This window comes from Nyctereutes procyonoides, unplaced genomic scaffold, assembly GCF_905146905.1.
Source record: "Nyctereutes procyonoides isolate TBG_1078 unplaced genomic scaffold, NYPRO_anot_genome, whole genome shotgun sequence".
Taxonomy (NCBI): Eukaryota; Metazoa; Chordata; class Mammalia; order Carnivora; family Canidae; genus Nyctereutes; species Nyctereutes procyonoides.
Window position 1 is genome coordinate 33,835,663 of NW_026575139.1, and position 16,065 is coordinate 33,851,727.

The 16,065-nt window shown below is 38.9% G+C and overlaps 1 protein-coding gene and 1 long non-coding RNA gene across 8 annotated transcripts in view; one reads left to right on the forward strand and one right to left on the reverse strand.

Moving 5' to 3' along the window:
• LOC129496227 (coiled-coil domain-containing protein 170-like) overlaps window positions 1–11,601 on the forward strand; it is a 56,129-nt gene extending 44,528 nt beyond the window's left edge. For 5 of the 6 annotated variants that reach the window (XM_055304296.1, XM_055304295.1, XM_055304294.1 and 2 more), the window contains 3 exons: window positions 6,463–6,690; window positions 7,865–8,080; window positions 11,313–11,601. In XM_055304296.1, the coding sequence (XP_055160271.1) occupies window positions 6,463–6,690; window positions 7,865–8,080; window positions 11,313–11,474 (606 nt within the window). In that variant the 3' untranslated portion in view covers window positions 11,475–11,601. The remainder of the gene's footprint in view (window positions 1–6,462; window positions 6,691–7,864; window positions 8,081–11,312) is intronic. The other variant, XM_055304297.1, reaches the window with a different exon arrangement.
• Window positions 75–16,024, reverse strand: LOC129496231 (uncharacterized). Of its 2 annotated transcripts, XR_008661693.1 has the most exons (4): window positions 15,904–16,024; window positions 14,645–14,819; window positions 8,213–8,331; window positions 7,508–7,735 (listed from the first exon to the last, which is right to left on the reverse strand). It is a non-coding gene; the product is annotated as an uncharacterized LOC129496231 (long non-coding RNA). The 2 variants fall into 2 exon arrangements; XR_008661692.1 differs by lacking the exons at window positions 7,508–7,735; window positions 8,213–8,331 and adding an exon at window positions 75–375.
• Window positions 16,025–16,065: the final 41 nt, after the last annotated feature.

Consider the following 16,065-nt stretch of genomic DNA (forward strand, 5'->3'; position numbering starts at 1 on the left):
TTTGACAATGAAAATGATCATATTATCTAATGTTTAAAGCTGTTAATACTATTTATAGTTAATATTGGAAAGAGGAAAATTTGCCACAAACCCTTAAATCTGCCTTTATAAAAAAGCCTCTCCTTGTTCCGTATCTCTCATTTCTCTAATACACAATGAATACATGTATTCATTGTAAGAGCATTTGTTAATGTATTTCTTAATGTACTTTAAAAAGTGGATTAGAAGGAAAGAGCTCAAAAGAGTGACTGTATAGCCAGGACATCAGGCACTGTATCAGTTAGATATGAGGAGTATCAGGAAGGGGCCAGTGATGCTGTTCCTCAGTCATTACTATGTAGACCAGTACCTTCTCTACTTTCTGCTTCTCTGCATCTGTAAGGAAGAGATGAAACAGTCAATTCTAAGAGTGGTATGGAGACAGGGTACAATATAATTTATTTTTAGGAGATTTTAAAAATTCTATTTCATTATCTCAATAGAATTGCATGTCATATCATACCTATACTATTTCTGTAATTGTTGTGGCTTCAAGCATAATCTCACTCATTCATTCACCACTCACTCATTCAGTCTTCCATTACACTCATTCGTCATATCTGTATCCAGCACTGAGTACAGAAAACTTCCAGTCCTTAGTGAAGTGGTATTAACTATGTACTCCACAGAGTCTAAGGATAAATGCAGCTTCTACCTCTGTTCCTAAATATATAATCAATGATTATTCATTTCCCTGAAAAAAATTTAAAACGCTATATTAAATTTTAAGAATATTCAAGTAACACATGCTTTCTACAACTCTTAAAGTCAAGTTAAAAGGCTAAAAGAAAACAATAATTTTCCCCAAACTTCTTTCTGCCTATTTTACCTCAGGAACTAGCAGTGTATATATTTTCTACAAATATTGCCATGGTTATGGAAATATACAAATACATATATATGTGGGTGGTGGTATTTTTATAAAACTGAGACTATGCTAGTCAAATACTCTTCTTACATAGTAAAAAGTAAGTACTTCATGGTTTTTCCTTAAGTTAAAAGATACAGATTTTCTGGGACGCCTGGGTGGCTCAATGGTTGAACGTCTGCCTTTGGCTCAGGGGTTGATCCTGAGTCCGAGGATCAAGTCCCACATCGGGCTTCCTTGCATGGAGCCTGCTTCTCCCTCTGCTATGTTCTGCCCCCCCCCCTCTCTCTGTGTCTCATGAATAAATAAATCTTAAAAAAAATTAAGGTATTCCTTTAAGAGCTCCATTGTAGTCCAGAGTGTATAGAAGTTATTTATTTAATCACTTCCCAATTGATGGGCTGTCAAATTATTTCCACCTTTTATGCCACTACAAATAATGCAGCAATAAGTAGACTTATACATATATCTTTTCACACTGGTGCTTTTCTTCCCCTATGGGATTGAGTTCTAAATGTGAAATTGTAGAATCACAATGAATGAATATTTAAAATTTTAATAGCCACTGCCAAAATACTACTTCCAAAAGGTAGAAGGAATTCACTTTCCAAATAGAAATATATGAGTGCCTATTTCTTCTTTACAGCCTAGCCAACATTGGATGATGTCTTTAAGGTTGGTTTCTTAGATTCCTTTACCTTTCTACTCGTTGCAATTTGGACCTCAGATGCAAAAGGTTGAGTTACCCAAACTCTGTGGTTCATAACACATTATCTTGAGCCATAGAAGGGCTTTCTCTTATTTATTCCATTTACGTCCATTTTTCCGTTCCCTCTTCCAAAGGAGATCAATCTCGAGGGGCTGGGATGGCTCAATTGGTGAAGTATCCAACTCTTAATCTCAGCTCAGGCCTTGATCTCAGGGTCATGAGTTCAAGCCCCACACAGTGTGGAGCCTACTTACTGGAACATGTGTGCTTCTGATGATCCTTCCTATCTTATTCTTTTAAGCACTATGAAACATTCTTTTCTTTGTGCTTTATAAAATATTGCCTTAAATTCTCCATTTTCAGAAATTATAGTTCCTAATGCAATGTTTTGTTTCATGTTTATCTGATATATCTTATCCTTTTATTTTTTGCATTTATCTTTGTGATTAAAGACAATATATGGTTGTGTTTTAAAAAATCAGATTAGAAGGTATCCAATTGGTAAATTTAACATACTTATCTTTATTACAATTATTATTATATTAGTATGTGTTTTTGCTAACTTTTTTCAAAATTTCCATACATTTTACTTTCCTTTTGATGGGTAGGAGGTGTTTATTTTCCTGGTTTCTATGAAGATACATTTTTTCCCTCTTTTTTAAAGTTATATGTTCTAGTTTTATTCTTATGTTGGTGTTCCTTAATTAAGAACCATACTCTTGGGCGCCTGGGTGGCTCGGTGGTTGAGCATCTGCCTTCAGCTCAGGGCCTGATCCCAGGGTCCAGATCGAGTCCCACGTCGGGCTCCCCACAGGGAGCCTACTTCTCCCTCTGCCTGTGTCTCTGCCTCTCTCTGTGTGTCTCTCATGAATAAATAAATAAAACCTTAAAAAAAAAAAAGAACCATACTCTAAATATTTATCAGAATATCGTGCCCCTTTGGTTGTTGACCTCCATCCCCAAATGTGTTGGTATTCTCTAAATTTTTAATTTTTGCAGTGTTTTAATATACTTTCTCTGTTTTCTTTTACTTGGTCCTAATTATTTTTAGACAACCACTAAACTTGACCAAGGCATTTGGTACTTTGTAGGATCCTGTTGTGTTATGTAAGGTGTATAATATTGCATTAGTCATGATGAAAAAATATACAAGAGCTGTAAGAGATCAGTTCTTATCACAATATGGAATTTACTGGAGATACCAACTGCTCACACAGATTAATGTCACAGATAATCCCAACACTTGAACTCACTGCAATAGCAACTGGAGGTGGCCACAAAATTATTACAGTAGTACAGGATGTAGTATAGTTAATTTTATGCAGTTATGATTTAACATTGCATCTTCATGTTTGCTTATATTTCTCTTGAATGATAATGGTTTCATGAATGATATGTAATGTTTGGGTAATTTTTGATACATTTTAACTTTTTACAATAGATTTGTGATATTTTATTTTATTTTTATTTTTTTTTAATTTTTTTTATTTAGTTATGATAGTCACAGAGAGAGAGAGAGGCAGAGACACAGGCAGAGGGAGAAGCAGGCTCCATGCACCGGGAGCCCGACGTGGGATTCGATCCCGGGTCTCCAGGATCGCGCCCTGGGCCAAAGGCAGGCGCCAAACCGCTGCGCCACCCAGGGATCCCGATTTGTGATATTTTATGATAGCAAATGATAAAGCAGACTAGTTTCTATAGATATTTTATGTATTCGTGACGTATCTAACTTTTTCTTAACTTTTCTGATATCTCTAGGCTATTTGGTTCATCTGAGGGTTTTTTCAAATTCTTGCAAATCTTCACAAGTTTTCCCAATATATTTACTGAAAAAAAAAATCTGCGTTTAAGTGGACTCATGCAGTTTTAATCTGTGTTGTTCAAGGTCAACTGTATACACACATACACAAATACACATCCTTGATGGGTACTGTCTTTCCGGAGAACCCTAATACACTTTGCCTTTTTAAATTTTTTGTTTTAATTTTTTTAAAAAAATTTAAGATTTTATTTTTAAGTAATCTCTATACCCAGCATGGGGCTCAAACTTACAACCCCGAGATCAGGAATCATATGCTCTACTGACTGAGCCAACTACATGTCCTTGCTTTTTTCTTTTTTTAATAGTTTATATTCTGTTGTCCTTTTATCTGCCTTCTTGGAGAGTTTTCAATCTAATCTTTCAACTCAGTTTGTTCCTCAAATCAAGAATTTATTTATCTTATTTATCTCACCTATGATGTTGTTCAACTCTTACATTTGCCATATCTGCTATTTCTACTTCATTGTTTTAGTTTATAATTTCTTCATCAGTTAATGTCATCTCTCCTGAGTACCTACAACTTTTAGTAAAGGTAAAGTTATAATTTTTACATGAAACTGGAAGTGATCAGAGAAAACAAGGCCTTGCCCTAAATTTCATTTAGTGGCAGGTGAAGAATTAGTCCAACAGAATCCATTTTTTTAAAAAAAAGATTTTATTTACTTGAGAGGAGAGAGCGCGAGCAGAGGGAGGGGTATAGAGAAGGAGGGGCAGAAGGAGAAGCAGACACCCCACTGAACAGGAGCCTGAAGCTGGTTTGATCCTAGGACCCTGAGATCATGAGCCAAAAGCAGATGCTTAACTGACTTAGCCACCCAGGCACCCCCCGACAGAATACATTTAAAGAAACAACAAAGGACAAAAATAAAGTAGGTTAATGTTAACACTTTGTTGAGTGTAATTGTTTAATGTAAATTTTATACCTGTCAAAGTGGCAATTTGTACATATAGTTTTAATTTACTCAGTCAGCTTTGTAATATAATTCTTGATAAAAATTCTTTTTAATATCAATATTTCAAAATGTATTTAAAATAAGATTAATATCCTTATATCCTATTTCATATATCTGTAATTTAAACATTTATAATTTAGTAATTTTAGTAATTTATAATTTTAGTAATTGGTAATTTTTGATTATTTGGTTCATATTCTCTTTCACTTTGCAGATTTTATTTTATATACTCTAGTAGGATTTTGTACTTTTCTTCATTTAAGTCCTATAAGCCCTTTGTATCAGTCTTTCTTGTAAAATGTATTTCTAGGTCTTTTTTTTTTTTTAAAGATTTTATTTATTTATTCCTGAGAGACACGGAGAGAGAGAGAGGCAGAGACACAGGCAGAGAGAGAAGCAGGCTCCATGCAGGAGCCCGATGCGGGACTCAATCCCAGGACTCCAAGACCATACCCTGGGCTGAAGGCAGGCACTAAACTGCTGAGCCATCCAGTGATCCCCTATTTCTAGGTCTTTTATAGATTTTGTCCATTGTTAATAGTATATTTTCCCCATTTCTATTTGAAATGGTTATTACAACTATAAATAAATGGATTTTTATGTTTTATTTTTTTAAAAAGATTTATTTATCTTGCATATATGTGCAAACTGGAGGGGTGGGGCAGAGGAAGAGGGAGAAAGAGAATCTCAAGCAGACTCCCCACTGAGCATGGAGCTCAGTGTAGGGCCCTGAGATCATGACCTGAACTGAAATTGAGTCTGAGGCTTAACCAAATGAGCCACCCAGGAGCCCGGCATTTGATATGTTTATATTTTTATGAACTTTCTACCATCTTACTGAATTCACTTATTAAATCCAGTAGTTTTCCTTACTACGGTTTTTTGAGCCACCCACGTGCCCCTCGTTTTCCTCTTTTTTTTTTTTTTCTTCGTTTTCCTCTTTAACCAGGCTTTCTTGGAGCATCTATTTTATTTTTCCAAAGAACCAGTGGTTCTTTTTTAATATAAATTTTACTAGCTTTTGATTTATATATAATGAAAATATATGGTATTTTTATTAAATTTGTATACCTTTTTGCTGGTAAAAACTTCATAAAGTACAGATTATTAGAAAGAATATAATTCAAACCACTAGTAATCCTACCACTGTGAGATAACCAATGTTAACATATAGGCATAGTTTTTTCTTTTTAGAGATTTTTTATTTACTCATGAAAGACACACACACACACACACACACACACACACAGAGAAGCAGAGGCATAGACAGAGGGAGAAGCAGGCTCCATGCAGGGAGCCTAACAAGGGCGGGACTCCATCCCGACCTCCAGGATCACGCCCTGGGCTGAAGGCAGCGCTAAACCATGGAGACACTGGGGCTGCCTTAGGCATAGTCTTTCTTAATCTGCTTCCTTCATTTAGCTATATCAGTAGTATTTTCTCTTAGTAATATATTTGAAACTTGACTTTTAGGGAATGTATAATCAATCATATGTCATTTATTTAATTTTTCTTTTTTGACATTTGCATTGTTTCTATTTTTCCATGTTGTAAATTATGTAAAGAATATCTCTGTAGGGATCCCTGGGTGGCGCAGCGGTTTGGCGCCTGCCTTTGGCCCGGGGCACGATCCTGGAGACCCGGGGTCGAATCCCACGTCGGGCTCCCTCCATGGAGCCTGCTTCTCCCTCTGCCTGTGTCTCTGCCTCTCTGTCTCTCTCTGTGTGACTATCATGAATAAATAAATAAAATATTTAAAAAAATAAAATTAAAAAAAAGAATATCTCTGTATATGAATCTTTATCTAAATATTTATTTCCTTTTAATACATTGCCAGAAAAGTTGATATAATCTATGTTACCATCTGATGTTCATAAAACTGTTGACACTGAGCCATCAATTTTATTTTCAAGATTATTTTAATAATGCATATTTATGGTAGAAAATATTTTACGTATGCAGAAGTATTACTGTCTGCAGTTTATTAGCCTAGAGTAGATCTGGTATGCTAGTGTGGAACACCACCTTAAAGCACAACTTCTTTATTTCAATACTGTTGATCTCTACAAAGGAAAATTCTGGGACTAAGAATTTATGGATAGACGAGCATGGCAAGATATCCAGACAGCTAGAGAAAGACAATGAGCAGCAAACATTATTGGATATTCAGCAGAATTTACAGATTGCTACAACTCAAAGACTAGAGGATAAAATTCAGAAACTTCAGAAACAGCTCAGTGATTTGAAATTGTCAAATAAAAGTATGAAAACTCAACTTACAAGAGTAAATGTCCTTAAGGTAAGCAAAGGAAGTGAGGCTTTCGAAAACTTCTTAAGCTTTAGTCTGTTATTATTTTAGCTGCATGTTTCTCATTGAATTTTTTAAAAAATTAACATTAGGGGATCCCTGGGTGGCGCAGCGGTTTGGCGCCTGCCTTTGGCCCAGGGCGCGATCCTGGAGACCCGGGATCGAATCCCATGTCGGGCTCCCGGTGCATGGAGCCTGCTTCTCCCTCTGCCTGTGTCTCTGCTTCTCTCTCTCTCATTCTATGTGACTATCATAAATAAATAAAAATTAAAAAAAAATTAACATTAAAATTATTTTATATAAACACATGAGTATGTATAATATTAAAGCATATTGGATAATAAAATTAGATGCATTGACATCTACCACTTATTTTAAAAACCAGAATATTATCAACCCCACTGAAGCCCTCATATAATCTCTTCCCTACTTGTCAAAGGTAACTGCTTTCTAAATGTTAGGATTCTAGAGTCCTTGCTTTTTTAATTTTATTTTGGTCTTTCTTATTGGTGTAATAGTTAAAAATTTTATTTTGGAGGCTCCTCTTTGGATTTTCTTCATATCAAACTTCACTTGTCGTATTTCAAACATACATTTTATGACTTAAAGGTGCCCTACTTACAGATCAATGTTATTTTGCCATTTTATCAGCAATATTTATATTTCTGCAAAGTCAGTTATTTTCTCTATTTCTGAATTTAGTTAGAGACTGTAAGACTTTGAGGACATGAATCCTCGTTAAACCCCTTTAAATCTCAAGTGCCTGTTTATAAAAGTACGTAGTGACTTATTGATGAGTATGATGGTTGAGAAATGTCTTTTTTTTTTTAAGATTTTATTCATTTATTCATGAGAGACACAGAGAGAGGCAGAGGCAGAAGCAGGCTCCTTGTAGGGAGGCCAATGCAGGACTCGATCCTGAACACTGGGATCATGCTCTGAGCTAAAGGCAGATGCTCAACCTCTGAGCCACCCAGGTGTCCCAAGAAATGTCCTCTTATTTCATAAATTGTGGAATTTTCTTTGTTTTCCATATCTAAAAAAAAAAGAGAGAGAGAGGGAGAAGGAAGAGGAAATGAAACATGGGTTATAACATGGATCTTGTCTTTTATTTAGAAGAGATCTAATTAGTCACCTCCCTTCCCCCAACCTCATACCTTCACAGGACAAAACAATTGAGAAGCTCAGGCAATCTTTAACACAAGTTGAAGCAATGGAAGGGAAGGCAGTTATGAAAGCAGAGAACTTGAAAACTACAATAGACTCTGCCAAGCAAGAGGCAAGAGGAGACAAAGAGAAAGTACACCAGATGTTAAATGCTGTCACTCCTGAGCTCTGCACAGCAAAGAACACGCTTGATAAAGTACCAGGACAACAAGAGGTTTGTTTTGTTCGTTATTATATAAAGGGTCTTAAGCTGAAGTGATCAACACTCATCTCAACTTAAGACTCTATCTGAGCTAGACAAAAAGGAGTTTGTTTATGGAGTCAAAGGTGAGTTAAACAACCAGACCTCTGGGGGCGCAGAGCTGCATTTGGGCTGCCAGATCAGCACCTGGAGCCTTCTAAAGTTTTCTCACCATCTCTTCTTAGCATCTCTCTGTGTGTGTCAGTTTGTTTTGTTTGGAGATTCTGTAACAGGAGAGAGAATCCCAGGAAAGGATCTTATAAGCCCAGTTAAGGTCAAATATCTATTCCTGGTGAATCTACAGCAGCAAGGGATGGCATACATGATTATCTTAGCTTTGGTTTGCATATACATCCTCTGATTAACCAATGACAAGAGGAAAAAATGTCAGAGAATGGAAGTTCAAAGGAAACCATGTGTCTGCGGCTGAGTCACTTTCTAGGAAAAGAGGATAGTGCTTCTAAATTTGCCTAGATTTTCACTACATTGGTAAGGCAGATGTTTTAAGAGACTTTTAAAAAATATTTGAGACAGAAAGAATGAGTGGGAGGGGCAGGAAGAAGGAGAGAGAAGCTCATGCAGACTCCACACTGAGCTCAGAGCCACATGTGGAGCTCAATCTCACAACCTGATCACAACCTGAGCCAAACCAGGAGTCAGACACTTTAACCTACTGTGCTACTCAGGTGCCTCTGAAGAGAATTCTAAAAAGGCTGATAATTTGGGGGTACTGTGGAATTATATGCCACATCTCTATTACCAGTTGCTTAAGAAATATGTAACTTTAGCTAATTACCTTAAAAGATTCTTGAGGCAAAGTCATGATATTTTTTCTCTTGTTAAACTTCCCCATATTTATATTCTTGTTTTTTACTCTTCTCAATATCCCTTACTATATTTTCAGTCAGCTCTCTTCTCCTTTGGGTACTCTGTAGTTGACTCTTTACTTGAGAGGATTTTGTCTTGTTCTTGCCTGAGTTCAACCATCACATCTTCCTTATCTATGAGGCATATTGGATATCTTTTGTTGTCCATTTTTATCTTTTTATTTTTTATTTTAAAAGATTTTATTTATTTATTCATAGAGACACACGGGGGGCGGGCAGAGGCACAGGCAGAGGGAGAAGCAGGCTCCATGCAGGGAGCCCGATGTGGGACTCGATCCAGGGTCCCCAGGATCAAACCCCGGGCTGCAGGAGGCGCTAAACTGCTGCGCACCACCGGGGCTGCCCTTTATCTTCTTTTTAAAAAGATTATTTATTTGAGAAACAAAGATAGTGACAGAGAGCGTGAATGGGGAGGAGACAGAGAAGCTTGCTACTGAGTAAGGAGCCTGAGGCAGGACTCAATCCCAGGACCCCCGGGATTATGATGTGAGCCAAAGGCTTAATCAACCGAGCCACCCAGGCACTCCTGTCCATTTGTATTATGAATTACTATATTTCTGATTCAAAGTAAAGGTGTTCCTGCCCCCCTACAATGTCTGCAAATCCTTGTTTGAAAATGTTTTTTAAAAAAATTTAGTTGAGAGAGAGTGTGCATATGTGTAAGCAAGGGAGGAGCAGAGGGAGAGGTACAAGCAGACTGTGCTGAGTGTGGAGCCCATGGAGGGGTCAATCCCATGACCCCAAGACCATGACTTGAGCCAGAAATCAAAAGTCAGATGCTTAACCGACTGAGCCACCCAGGTGCTCCTAAATTTAATCTATATCAGGTATTGTGTCAAACATGTTTCTTTTGCTCTGTGGCAGTTTTGGGGGGAGGGGAAGTATTTTCATCACTTAACTAGCTATTTTCTTCTTTTTTTAAAAAAATGTTTTATTTATTTATTCGTAAGACACACACACACACACACAGAGGTAGAGACACAGAGAGAGAAGCAGGCTCCGTGCAGGGCACCTGATGTGGTACTTGATCCCGAGACTCCAGGATCATGCCCTGGGGCGAAGGCAGGCGCTAAACTGTTCTGCCACCCAGGGATCCCCTAGCTATTTTCTTCTTAAAGAAATTTGGAAGGATAGTCTTTGCCATTTATCCATTCACTTTAAAATCCTTTTAATTGCCCTCCCCTCTCAATTTCAGGTGTTTTCACTTTAGGGTAGTTACAGGGCAGGGTTTACTTACTTGGTTTCTTAACTCAATACTACCCTCTTGTGTTGGCACAGTGAGTGCAGTTTCTGAAGTCTATCGTGTCAAGCCTTTTGTGATGGGGTGGGGGGTTATGTGATGCCTGATTCTGCAATGTTCTTGTTTATAGAAGTACCTTCTTTTCCAAAGTTTGCTTTTTTCTTTTCCTTTATCTCCAAACCTCCAAGGAATACCTCACCTTTCTAAGTATCTCCCTCTCTCCTCAGAAACCCTGTCCTTCAGAACTGCCATTTTTGGGAGTGCCTGGGTAGCTAGTTGGTTAAGTGTCTGACTCTTGGTTTCTGCTCAGGTCATGATCTTGGAATCATGGGATGGAGCCCCAAGTTGGGCTCTGCACTGGGCATGGAATCCACTTCAGATTCTCTCTCCCTCTCCCTCCCCTCTCTGCTCCTTCTCCAGCTCACTTGTGGGCACTAGCTCTCTAAAAATTATTGGTCTCATTGCTTCAAAGCCCCTTTCTTTTCCTTTGCACTTGCCAGTTTTCTTATCCACCAGGTCTTAGACTTCTTAGTATTTCCCCATTTATGCTTTGTCCTATTTCTGGGATACCAATGGAAACCAGCTGCATCCTCCAATGTGGGCTCAGGAGCTGCCTCTGCTGGTTTAGGATATTTATTTTCCACAAACTGAAGTCTGTGATATTCTCTACTTATGCTTTAGATATGATTTGTGAGTGGTTATAACTGCTTTCCTTAGAAGATCACTATGGTTTTTGGAGGAGAAATGGAAAGAGATGTTTAGGGGACTACTATTACCATACAGCAAATCCAAACTCCCAAAAGGAATTTCCTTAGGGATGAAAAACAAGCAGCAATAAAATTAGGTTTATTCTATAAAGTGTAAAAATAAAATCTTAAAATGAAAAGACTTTTAAATAAAGAGTTCTTGTTATAAAGAGACCATATTTCTAGCTTAAAAATAAAACTTGAATGTAGAATGTTACATTTCATAAAGAAATGCTTAATAAGACTACATTTCGGATACCAATTTCATTGTACACAATAAATAGGTGACCAAAACGAATGATATATCTTGTGTTTTGGGTGGTTCTTTGTAGCTTTCTGATTTTCGAGAAACTATTATGAAGATGTTGGGATTTAATGTGAGAACAGCTGACAAGAAAATCATCAATCACCTAAGGCTTGTTATACAAGATTATGAAGGATCTAAGAAATCAAAGATTTCTTCTGATTGTAAGACTAGACAGGATAATGAATAAAAAAGTTTGGTCTACATTGCTGCCAGCAAGAACACAGAAGATATAGACATGTCTTCCAACATCTTGAATTGGCTACATTATGAATAAAATGCATTGGGAATTTTTCACTTGAAAAATTCTCTCCTTTGATATTTGGCATTTAACTTTTGTCATTATCTTATTCTATATATTTATTTATGGTCTAGTCTTGATTGTTACTTATAATATATACAATATCTTTATTACTACTACTTTAAGTAGGATATTAACCAGAACTTGTGTTCTTAGTTGGAATATTTATAGTTAACAGACTATTTCTAAAATGAACAATTTTGGGATATACATCCTTACAAATTCAGGTAAAGTTGTGTTCTATAATTTGAATCTGTCTCATCTATTTGATTAACTGAGAGTGTGAAAGTCAGATATGAAATGTTGAGTGGTAGGAAAGTAAGAATTCTTATAAATGTGCAACAGACTGTTTTGTGTTTTTTTATTTTCTTAGGACTTAGTGTTTGACAGTGTATTTCTAACTTAATCTCTAACGAGATTTTTAACGAGTTACTTTTTAAATAGCATAATTCTTATTTATTTCATTTAAAATTGGATACTGCTCCTCTTCCAAGGTAGTGTTAGACTTATCCAAGATGTCCTCTGTAGGAACAAATCAGAATCTGGAAAGGCCTATTGACACTAAATGCCTGCTGTGGTTATTTGAAAAGATCTCCTGTGGGACTTAGTTTTAGAAGCTGCAAGGTGGGAGGTATCAGGTTTTCCTGGAGCTTACAGAAGTTGCACTTTAGAGAAAATGAATATCCTAAATACTCAGTAAAGGACAAGATGAGAATTGTTCAGTTTCAATGGTCACAACTGTCTTCTCAAGCAGTGTGATAAGTCACTCTGGTGTACTGCAGGGATCCCAGCATGCCACAGAGTATTTCAAATTTTAAGGGAAAACAGTGATACTTGACATTTGTCAGGAAAATACTTGAACTGTCACCAATAGTTTCAATATTGGATCACTCTTCATTCTTTGATAACATCCTCTTTGAAGGAAATTGCCCAGGGCTTCTCAGGATTTATAAATCTGTTGCCAAGCAGGAGTCCGTATTTGGTATCAATACCTGGGAAGTTGACTCCAGGCTCCCTGGTTGCAATGTATGCAGCTCACTTACCTTTGCTCTCAAGAGCATCCTCATCCCTGACAAAGGAGAAAGGTAGGGCAGCCCTGGCCAGAGCTTCCACCTGCTGCCTAACCTGCTGAAGCAGTCAGAAGCACCTTCTGTGTTCAGGATTCCCCTAGGGTCATGGCCCAAGGTTGGTTGCTGCTGCAGCCTCACAGAGCACACACAGCTGGAGGGACTGACTGTACTACATCAGGAACCAGGCAAGCTGTCCTCTGCTTTCTAGAGCTCTTCTTTGAGGCAGTGCAAATACTACCTGTTCCTGGAGTCAAGCTTTCCACAAATGTAAAAGTGCCAAGGTGTGGCAGTTTCTGAAAGAGCCACTTTATAAACACATTAAAGAAAAAAATCTGTAAATACCAAGAGGACTTAGTCTTAATACTCCTTCATAAATTGTGTTAATAGGAACTGATTGTCCAACCATGGAGTAGTGTAAAAGGTGAGCTATATTATTTTTTCTTTTCAAACTTACACATACCTTACTTGATTGAAAGCCTTATGGTACATACGATGTTTAATGTAGTTGAGCTCAGCTTTGTTTACAATAACCTCAGTGAGCTGTATTTGGGCGTTCTGTGCTTGAGATGGCTCAATTGCTGCTGTTATCATTGGTTTGTTTTCTTTCAGGATCAAGGTGGGTACTTTCATGTAAAATCTTATTTTTAATTTCTTCTCTGGCAATTCTTTCCTGGATTCTTAGCTTTACATACTTATATACAATAGGATCAGCATCCTAAAGTCATGAAGTTCAATCCTCCTACTCCAACATCACATGATCTTCTAATTCTACTAGTTAACCAAAAATGTCCAAGGCCAGCTACAACATATCCTAATGAACCAGATGATATCCAATCCCATGCACAGGGAATGTTTTTGACATCTAAAATTCTTAGGACCTCAAAGGGCATCCCCTTGGAAGATTCAGTGGGCTCCAGTGCAACAGCCATGGGCTCTAGTGGGCTCTTGTGGCCCCTAGCTATGCTAATTCTTGAGCAGACAAGGAAGAAGGACTCTTCCAGTATGTGGAACAGTCTTTACTAGAACTGCTTTCAATCCCGTCGCCAAATTACTGACACACTGTTCTTCAATGATGAAAACTGGGTTTAGATTTAAAACTTTAGATGAGCAGTTGTCAATTTTCAGATGTATCAGAATCACCTAATGAACTTAATTTTTTTTTTTTCTGGGACTATCCTGAGATTCCAATTCAGTTAGCGTGGTGTAGGGATGAGGTATGGATATTTTTTTTCAAAGCACCTTAAGTCTATGAATTGATAAAACTACTTTGGAAAGCAGTTTGGGCAGTGTATTTCCTTTTTTTTTTTTTTTTTTTTAAAGACTTTATTCATGAGAGACAGAGAAAGAGGCAGAGACACAGAGGGAGAAGCAGGCTCCATGCAGGGAGCCTGACATGGGATTCGATCCCAGGATTCCAGGATCATGCCCTGGGCCGAAGGCAGGCGCCAAACTGCTGAGCCACCCAGGGATCCCCAGGCAGTGTATTTCCTGTTGCTGCTGTAACAAATTATCACAAACTTTGTGGCTGGAACAATATTATCATACATTTCTGGAAGTGTCACCAGGTGTTGGCAGGGCTCTGTTACTTCTGGAGAGGAAAAAATCCATTCCCTTGCCTTTCCCAAACTCTAGAAGATGCCCACACTCTTGGCTCATTGACACCTTCCACCTTCCAAACCAGGGACATCAGGCCCTTCTGGTCTTCCACACATTGCCATTTCTCCAACTCCCTCCTGCTTCCCTCTCCCTGTTTTAAGTACTCTTGTGATTACACTGGGCACACCTCGACAATCCAGAATAATTATTTTAAAGTCAGTTGATTAGCAACCTTAATTCCCTTTTGCCATGTAGCCTAAAATACAAGTTCCAAGGATCAAGATATAGACTTTTTTGGGAAGTATTATTCTGCTGACCATAATTCACAGCTACCCAAATTGAATACATACATGCCTTATAAACAAGAAATTTTATTCCTATACATATACCTACCTAATAGAAATGTACATATATGGGGCACCTGGGTAGCTCAGTCTGTTAAGTCTCTGACTCTTGGTTTCAGCTCAGGTCAGGATCTCAGGGTCATAGAATTGAACCTCCTGTTGGGCTCCTCACTCGGCAGGGAGTCTGCTTCTCTCCCTATGCCCTCCTTTGTACTCTCCCAAATCTTTAAAATAAAATAAATGGAAAAAAAGAAATGCATATATATATATATATGTATATATATATTTATACTAGTGTGTATATATATATGTATTACAAAAAGACATAAAATTATTCATAACAGCATTGTTCATAATTGCCCCAAACTGGAAACTGCCCAAATGACCAAAGCAAAGTTAATACCGCAATAAGATCTGCTAGTTACGCGGTAAGATCTCCTTCACTTGTGGGACAGGGAGAGGTCAACTGGAATGAATTTTCTTACGGGCCAAACTAGAAAGTGACTCTAGGCCTAAGACTAAGGATTTGGCAAATAGAGAAATGGTAAATTTTAGGGGCTCCATTGAGCATGCAGGAAGCCTGTGAGAACTAAGAACTACTTGTTGCACATCTGCTGTTAACCAACCAGCCTTATAACCCTTGGTCAAGTCCTGGGTTGAACTCAAATACTAAAATAAACCTCAAAATTAGGAAATGTGGTCTGGATTTCTGACCTGTGACTCTGGGGTTTCAGAAAGCCCCAACTGCCCTAGCACAAACATTTTTCGGGTCAGATTAATGGAGCTTGTTGCCCCAGGCCAGGAGCCATCAGGTACAGCCACTTTCTGCCTGGGGGCCGTTTCCTCAACTGCAAGGTGCCATTTTCAGGCCTGAAAGGCTGAGAGCCACTTCCTCTGTCTTCGCCTGCCTGGTGTGTCCCAGATAGGGAGCATTTCCTTGCTTCCGCAAAAGAGGGCCCATTAGGACCCGTACAAACCTACTCTGAAGCCTCGCCTGCGGCCCAGCACACCCTAGCGACGAGTGCGGCTGCTTATGCCAAGACCACGTGCTTGGGCAGGATTCCTGGTCAAGATCCTACAACCGACGTCGCCAAACCGCAGGTGCGACCCCGGGCAGCGCGCCACCGCCCACACCGGCCTAAGCGACCGGTCAGCGAGCGCGCGCCACTGCGCCTGCTACTGCGCCTGCGCCCCGTCGAGCCAGCCGCGCTCGGGCGGCTCTGGGGGGCGGGGACGGAAGAGGCTCAGAATTGCGGCGGTTGACGAGCGTCGCTGAACACGGAAGGGGGCGAAAAAGACGCAGGGTACCTTGGTGGTGACTCGCTGGCAGACGTGATTGGCTGGTGGAAGGCCCGTTTCAGATCGCGCCTCCGTGGGGGGCGGGAAGCCGCCGACGAGGGGCGGAACCCAGCGATTCCAGCCCAGCCGAGGGGCGGTCTCGCGGGAGAACAAGTTGCGCGCGCGCGCGGG